This window comes from Propithecus coquereli, unplaced genomic scaffold, assembly GCF_000956105.1.
Source record: "Propithecus coquereli isolate 6110/MARCELLA unplaced genomic scaffold, Pcoq_1.0 Scaffold266, whole genome shotgun sequence".
Lineage (NCBI taxonomy): Eukaryota > Metazoa > Chordata > Mammalia > Primates > Indriidae > Propithecus > Propithecus coquereli.
This window is the reverse complement of record NW_012148241.1, coordinates 1,054,238-1,063,110: the sequence shown is the minus strand read 5'-3', so window position 1 is coordinate 1,063,110 and position 8,873 is coordinate 1,054,238. Positions and strand designations below refer to the sequence as shown.

At 37.6% G+C, this 8,873-nt stretch overlaps 1 protein-coding gene across 1 annotated transcript in view; it reads left to right on the top strand.

The window, feature by feature from the left end:
* Positions 1–291: 291 nt before the first annotated feature.
* LOC105812824 (roundabout homolog 2-like) overlaps positions 292–8,873 on the top strand; it is a 78,111-nt gene continuing 69,529 nt past the window's right edge. Inside the window, exon 1 of the mRNA XM_012647379.1 lies at positions 292–989. Coding sequence (XP_012502833.1) covers positions 929–989 — 61 coding nt within the window. The 5' untranslated portion in view covers positions 292–928. The remainder of the gene's footprint in view (positions 990–8,873) is intronic.

The following is an 8,873-nucleotide window of genomic DNA, read 5'->3' as shown; positions in this document are numbered from 1 at the left end:
GCTGCGGGAGCAGCGGCAGCCGCGGCTGGCCCGGGCGAGCGGCTGGACCGCGCCTGGCGGCCGGACGGTGCGCTCCTGTCCTCTCCCGCTCCGCGTCCGGCGCACACGCCCCGCTCCGCTCTCGCCCGCTGCCGACCGGTGCACAATCGCCCAGAGGCGGCACCGCGGGGGCGGCCGCAGCCTCAGCCCCGTCCCTCCCTCCCTCCTTTCTTCCCTCCCTCCCTGCAGCCCCACCACCTAGGAGTTCGGATTCTCCACCCGAGTCGTCCTGATTTCCCTTTTCCTCTCTTTTGGAAACAAGAGAGGTGGAGGGAGGCAGCAAGGCTGCAAAGGGGAGGCCCGCCAAGTCTGCCCGCCTGCAAAGTGTTGCTTTGACACATCCTTATTATGGAAGTTAAGTAAAAAAAAAAAAAAAAAAAAAAAAAAAAACAACTCCGGACGTGGAGCTGCTACGGAGAAGGAGACGGGGGAAAGCAAACCAGTAGGCAGGCCAATGGTTTTTCGGCAGCGCGCTGGCAAGTTTGTGGAACACTTTCTAGGAATTTGGTCTTTTTCCTTCCCCTTCGTCTTCTTGACTTCTGAAGAAAAAATTTGGCTTTGGATTGCAATGGAGCCTAACGACAGAGGGTTAGACACACTTGAATAATCCCTCCGGCTGGGCTGAATTTGTGGGAATTTAGGAAGCCGGAGTGTGGAAATACAGCAGCCTTTGAAGTGCCCTCTGCTAATTTGGATGGATCTAAATGTGCCCCATTCAAGACCTCTCCGCCAACCCCTTCTGATCTTGCGATTTGTTCTTCTCGACTTTAATTAGTATCTAGGAAAGTCTAAACTTTTGGACCTACCTCTTTTTTTGATACTTATTTTTGTACGTTTGCTCTCTGGGATTGGTTTCTTAAACAATCTGGATCCTTTTTAATATGTCAAAATGAGTCTGCTGATGTTTACACAACTACTGCTCTGTGGATTTTTATATGTTCGGATAGATGGTAAGTTAAAAATGCTTTTATCTCTTTTACTTAGCCGCCCCCCCCCCCGCACAATCATTTCTTTCTGAGTGGGATATGGGTTATTAATAAAGTGACATTTTGTCTGTTTGTCCGTTTTGGACAGGCATGAGCTGTTTAGGGGCAAAGGTTTTAAGTCTTTTGTTTCTAAACTGCTGCAAGTTGATCATGTTAGTTAGTGGTCACCTATTGTTATTGTTGTTGCAATTTACTTCATTATTTAAGGAGTTGGATAATAAAATGATGGGCTCCCAGTTTTGTTAGAAAAAAAAATATTGAAGTAAATCGCCTGAAAGAACCTAATACTCTTGTGCCTGATCTCTGTTTGATGTTTGCTCTTGTGTCTGAACTTTGGCTTAGAAATTCAGGCGAAGAAATATAGTAATACATACTCCAAGGAAGGTTCAATGGGTTAGAAATTTGAGATAGGGTCTCTCAGGGATCAATGTGTATCACCTGTGTGCCAGCATATGCCCTCCTAGCATGAAATCAGATTGAAGAATTTAGATCATAGAGAGAAAACTGTCAAAAGTAAGACTGGGCGAGGCTCCAGAAAGGACACAGCATCAGCTATGGGCTGGCTACAGGAGCGGAACACTCCTGCACCAGCTCAGTCGCCAGTGGGCAAACACAATGGGGACCTGAAACAGGTGCTGTAGGTGTCTCCCTTTAGGTTGAGTGAGTCTGTGCAGCAGAAAGCATTCTGCCTCAGATTCTCCTGTCTTTTGTTCAGATTTGGTTTCCTGGGATATTTGCACAGGATGTCAATTTCTTGTGAGACTATTGCAAAATCCTTGTTTGTAGTTCTTTTGAATGAAGAGGGGAAATAATCATGAACATGCTTTTTGGTTAGTTTTCAAAAGACAAAAGTCAAAAGAATGTTTGGTATTAACCTTCTCAGGGACTTTAATTTTTATATCAATGGCAAGGATTGGTATAACAAGAGGACTAGAGCATTTCTTTTTCCTAGAAATGTGGATTGTAGTACTTTAGATTTTTTTAATTACTTACTGCACTTGTAAAGAATCTGAGGTGTATTGGTGCAAATACCTGAGCCATTATAATGGCTTGTTGCTACATAAACTTTTCTCCAACATTTGCATTGTGGACGAATTCATTATTTGGGACCCTGCCTATTTTTGCCCATCTGTGGTAGCTAACTTTGTTCCTGGCAGCTGCTGCTGCATAGAACCCAATGTATTGGACTCAAAAAGGAAGCCTTTCTATAAACATGAGGCAATACAGATGAGTTTACCTACTGTCAAGTAGTTGTTTTCAATCATGGACTACATGAGTACCTTTGCCCCTCAGCGATAGCGGGGAGGGATGCGTGTTCGCGCGCTGCCTCTCTCTTTCCTCCTTCTAAGTAGTAAATGTTTAGGAATGAATTGCTGTGAATTACGCTATGGCAATATCTATGATATCTGCAATCACTCGCCATGCATTTTCTTCTTCAATACATTTACATTACCATAAAAAAAGGTTCACCTATTTGTCCCAAATGTGTTTGATTATCATGATAAGAAGATTTTGGTATAACTTTTGAAATAATATGTCCTCATAAACCATGAATTTACATATCTCAATAACAGAAATGTATGTACAAGGTATATATTAAACTACAGAATTATCACTGAGTTGTTTTTTTTTTTTTTTTAACCAGTGTGTCGCTAGGAGGAATACAATTAAATTGCTCAGTGGAAGTGACATAAGAAATCAGAAAAGCTTGGTGTTACAGAATGTAATTAATGTACCAGGGTGTTTGGAGATATATGAAACAAATGCAATTAACCAGCTTGCTGGAACAGCAGTAGCAAGACATCATTTCTCTCCTCCTTCCTTCCCTCCCTCCCTCCTTTCTGACCTCCCTCCCTTCTCTCTCCCTATATTATCCCTCTCTCTCTTCTCTTCTTTCTCTTCCACACCACCCCTTCCTCTTGCCTTAAAGACACACCTAGAACCTTTGTTCTGATTTAACATTAGAGGATAAGGAGGTAGTTTGTGTCTGGGCCACAATTATGCAGCAGAATTCATAGTAATGTAGTGAAAAATGCTGGGATTGAGGAGTTGAGACTGAAAAGGCAATGCTAAATTTTCTGTGTGACACTAGTTTTGCATTTAGCATCTGCTATGTCAAAGCAAAGGAAGCTGTGGACATTCTTAGGAAATTAGTATATAAATCGTATGTTTGACATTGGATTGCCTTTGGATACTTCGGAATGATGACAGCTTCTCCATGGGGAATGTTTAAAATTTGGATTGTGGACAACACTGCCCTCTAGGCTGTTTCAACACTTTGGGACCCAGTATTCACATATATAATGAGGAGGTTGGTTTGTAGGACCTCTAAGCTTTGTTATTTTTCCAGGATTCTATGGTTTCTGTTTACTCATTATCCTTCTTAGATGTGTGTGCTTATTCTCCATATGAATTTCAGATTTAGAGAAGCTTGTACCATTTCAAAGATATACTGACTATCCTTGTGCTAGACACAGAAATTAATTTTATTCAGTGACAAATGATACATATATTTGCATTGAAATTTCCTTGGTGGGTTATTTGTATGTGCATTTTTATAGTGTATGAAAAATGTTAGAGTTTTGCCTCTTCATGTAAGATATGTGCTAATATTATTTATGATTTTGTCCCTGTAGCAATCCAAAGAAAATAAATATGAAGCTAGTTGAGAACTACAGGCAAACTTTTCTATTTGGGATGTAAATAAACATATTCTCATTTGATACAGATTAATTAACCACATGTAAATTTTTCTCTACCAGTATATAGGAGAATATTTATTGAGTATGGATGGCCTTTGTTTTTCAGATTTTCTTTATTTTTAAATTTTTTAAATAAGAATATAGTTTTGCAGTTACTTATGGGGGACTAATATGAGCCATCACAAGACTTTTTAATTACATCTATATCCCATATATTGCATCAATCCAATAATGCTACAATACTTGTGAAAAGGTGTTTTTAAAATGAGAATGGTTTTCTCATCTTTACTACTTAACTATTCCTAAATGAAAATGGCACACATGATATTTGGGAAGATAAAGATAATGTGTGTGCATAGTGCAGATGTATAATCTCTTACAGAGGTTTATATATTTTGCTGAAGTGCTTTCAGTAATGGGGTTATTATTGTAGCCATATGTAGTCCATTTCAGGACTTAAATTGCATATGAGTAACCTGAAATTTGTTCTTGTAGCTATGCAGTAATATCACATTTGAATTGGCTTTGTTTGAATAACCTTTGATGCTATGCAACATGTGGACCATAAACCAAAAGGATTTCTTAGAACATTAAACAAGAATATCGTAAAGAAAAAAAAAAAGGTCATGAATATACAAAAAGAACAGTTCTGGCCATTTTTTTCCCTGAGCAGCCTGTATAAAATAGCAGCTTTGACAAAAAAAGTATTGATCTATAAGTACATTATATAAGTTTGGAGACATACATAGTAATGAAGGGAGCTTATGCATGTGGGATGTGTGTGTGCCAAGTAATATCTGCTTAAGTAGTTCCTGCAGTCCTATAGGAGATAAATTTACTCCCATGTGCAATTTGGTTTTTGAAGAATATTATGAAAAAAGATTATATTCTTAGGTATTTCTCCTCCTCTTTCTTCTTTTTTCTTCCTCCACTTCTCATTTTCCTTTTTCTCTTTCTTCTTATTCTTTTCCTTTCCTTCTCATTCTCCTCTTTTTGGGAGAGGCCTGGTGAAAAGACTTAGAAAACATTTAAGGCATGAAGAAGACAGGTGAAAGTGTCTCTTGCAGATTTAAAAATCTGCATTTAAAGGAGATATGTTAATAATATATAAAATGATAATATTTTACTTTTGGGTATATCGAATGGGAGTTTTATCTTTCTCACTTTTCTTTTATAATACCCGTATAACTTAATGCAAAGTTGTATTACATAGATCCTATCTTTCCAGTTTGACAAGCAGAAGTCTCCAGATCTGAATTCAAGCGGACAATGGAAACTTATAGAGTTCCCTTTCATAGATTTATTTTTAAAGAAAAGTTATGTTTCTTACAATGTCTCCAGGTGTAGATCTATCAAACTTAATTAATACATTGAGATGGGTATTGACTTGCTTCCTCTTTTAAAAAAAATTATTGCGTATAGAATGAATGAATGATTATAAATAGTCTTTTAAGGAGAAATTTCTATAAGGTCTTTCAGTGTTTTAGCAGTGTGTTATACCATAATAGAGATGTAATGTAGCATCTAAAGAATATCATACTCACCCAAAATACCAATCACTAACTCAAAACAGTGTTGGAGTAACCTAGGCCTCAATCTTTAGTGTTTTCTCTTCCATTTGCAGACAATCATTAGAATCATGCATCTAATCTTATGAGTTTTAAATACATGTTTATGCTGATACTTTTCAAATTTCCCTAATTATTACATGGAGGAATATATGATTCATGAGGACACAGCTTGGCTGTTGTATCTCCAGTGCCTGCAGTAGTGCATGGCTTATCTCCCAACTACTTGACATCTTTGTTTCATGTCTAATGAGGATGTATCAATCTCAAGCCCAAGATAGAATTTGCTTCTCTTTCTTGTCATTTCCATCTCAGTAAATGGTTTCACTATTCTCAGACTTTTTCATGATCCTAAACTGGTAATCATTCTTGACTTGTTCTCATAGCCTATATTCAACTTGTTAGTGAACCATTGGAAATCTATACTGATTCCAACTATTTCGTGTGTATGTTTGCATTTTTTTCTCTAACATTTTATGAACATTTTCAAACTTTCAGCAAAGCTGAAAGAATTTTACACTGAACACTCAGATATCCCCACCTAGATTCTGCCATTATTTCGTTATACTTGATTACCACCTATCTAACCATTTATCCATTCTTCTATGTATCCGTTAATTCATCCTATTGTTTTGATGCATTTTCAGATAATTAGATACCAAATGTTTCTTACTAACTTAACTACTGTCATCCTGGTCAAAATCAGGACTATTGCAATAGACTGGTAAATGATCATCCTGCTTCCATTCCTGTTCCTCCTATTCTCATATATTACCCCATCCCAGTTTTCCACGCAGCGGCTATAGGGACTGTAAGTAAGACACGTGTTTTCTAGCAGCTCCTTACTCATGGTTTCCACTCAGAGCTCTTCACAGTAGTTCACAAGACTCTGCAAGTTCAGGACTGTTTCTGTCTCTCTGACCTCATCTGCTCACACTGTCTACTTATAGCCTTGATTTAGGACTTTTATTTAGATGTAGTGAGTCATGGCCTTTGTATCTGTTCTCTCCTCTACTAGAAATGCTCTGCCCCAGATCCTTACATGGGTAAGTCTTTCAATTGATTTAATAATTTCCTATTCCAATATCATCTCTTCAGAAACGTGGTCCACCCGATCTAATATTGCTTCACTTGAAACTCTATTGGACTGCCTTTTTTTTTACCTATCTTAAATTTTTTTTTTCATAGCACTATCACCCCCTGGAGAGCGGTATGCTCCAGGTGTGTGTGTGTGTGTGTGTGTGTGTGTGTGTGTGTATTGTTGTAGTAGTCTAAGAAGTTACACTGCTACAACCTCATGAATACTGGCAGAAGATATGAGATCCCTGGGTCAGAAATGATAGACTTCACTAGTCATGCCACAATAAGCAGTGTGACTTCATGTTTGTGTTGATTCACCTAGCCTCTGAAGTCCCTTAGGGACAATGTAGAGGGGCCCAGGTATATCATGTACACATAGTGCGTTAGCCTCACAGCTGAGGAACCCTGAGTGTGGGACCTGGATATTTTATAATAGGTAATAAGGTAACTTGCTCAACCTTGGCCCTGGAGCAAGACATCTTCTTTATTATACTGGACACTAAATAAATCTTCCTTCTGTTCTCAGAGAGACCATCTATATTTTCTAAGGCTGTTTGCTGTATAAATATCCTTGAAAAGAAAGTTCGGATCAAAAGAGCAGTTAGTCTTCTGCTAGCAAGACATGCAGAAACATGAGAGACCCAGGGAGAATATTTTCTCAACAATAGATCGGTAGGCGTTGGTTTGTTTATTATCTGACTCCTCCACTAAGCTCCCAGTGCAGGAACTTAGCTTTGTCTGTTGTGTTTGCCAATGTACCTCCAGTACCTAGAGTACTGAATGACATAGTAGATACTCAAATTTTTGTTTAATACATGCAAATGTGCTTATGGAGTGCTTTTGGGGTGCTAATTTTCAGGTCCTAGCACAAAACATGAAACATTCACCATGTGAACTACGATGTGTGTACATGTGTGTGTGTGTGTGTGTGTGTGTGTGTAGAGAGAGAGACAGAGACACATACAAGGACAGAGAGAGAATTATCAAACATACATATTTTGACTCAGATGACATCCTGATTTCCGGTGATTTAATATTCTGTCTTTTACCTGGCAGGACATACAGAATTTACCATTTGCTTTGATATGCCTCTTTTCCATCTAACAAAGAATGTTCTCCAGAGGCTGAGGTGGGAAGATTACTTGAGCCTAGGAATATGAGTCCAGCCTGGGCAATATAGTGAGACCCTGTCCCTAAAAATAAACAAATAAATAAATAGTGAAGTTTAAAAAATAATATTCTCTATAATAGTGATTTTCACAGTCTATCTCCTTGGATCCTCATAAAAATATTACAGTGTTTTTTAGCACACTGTTGAGTGGCATCACTATTTTGACAAAGCCCTCCAACAAATGATTCTGATATGTCTTCATGGTACCATATACGCTCTCCCACACTGAGGAACATTGATTTATGTGATGATATCTAATCCAGAAATGGAGACTTTTCTGTACATTTAAGGCAGTTTTCACTTTCTACTTAACCATTTGCAACAAATACAAATGATTATTCTAGTTTGGAGATAGAATCAAATAGATTAGTTCTAAAATTGGTCTCGAAATATATAGCTCTCTAAATAATTGAAAAAGAAGAAGATTAAAAGTAATATGCCCCATCATGGGCATTGTCTTACCCTCCTTTTCTGTTGCGATTATCATGACCAGGGAGGGCCTTGTTTATCATTACTGACACTAAAGGGAGATATTCTCAGGAATTTGGCAAGTGGGACCTTCTTTATAGACTTACTTTTGATGTTAAGAAAATAAGTTCAAGAAGTTTAAACTGGAAAATTTATTTTTCAAAACTGAGCTACTCAAGGCCGACATACTCTGTAAATTTTGTTATTTATATTTTCTTTTTTTCCCAATAGCTTTATTGAGATAGAATTCATATTCCATAAAATTCAACCCTTTGAAGGGTACAATTCAGTGTTTTTAGTATATTCACAGAGTTATGCAACCATCACAACAATCTGATTTTAGAATGTTTTTAATCACCCGTAAAAGAAACTCCATGCCCTATTTGACTACTCCTTGACAAACCATAGGAAACCACAGGTCTACTTTCTATGTCTATAGATTAATTTATTCTGGAAATTTCATATAAATGGGATCATGCTATATATGGTATTTTGTGACTAGCTTATTTCCCTTAGTGTAATGTTTTCTGGGGTCATCTGTTGTAGCCTGTATCAGTACTTCATTCCTATTTATTGACAAATAATATTCTATGTCATTTATCCTTTGGTTTATTAGCTGATGGACATTTGTGTTGTTTTCACTTTTTGACTATTATAAATATTACTGCTTTGAACATTTGTATACTAGCTTTTGTGTGAACATATGTCTTCATTTAACCTGGAGTGGTTAATTGCTAGGTCATATTTCAACTCTATGTTTAACTTTTTGAAGACTTGCAAGACCATTTTCCAAAAGAGCTATAACAATTTGCATTCCCACTAGCAATATATGAGATAAAAATTTTATTTTAGGGCCGGG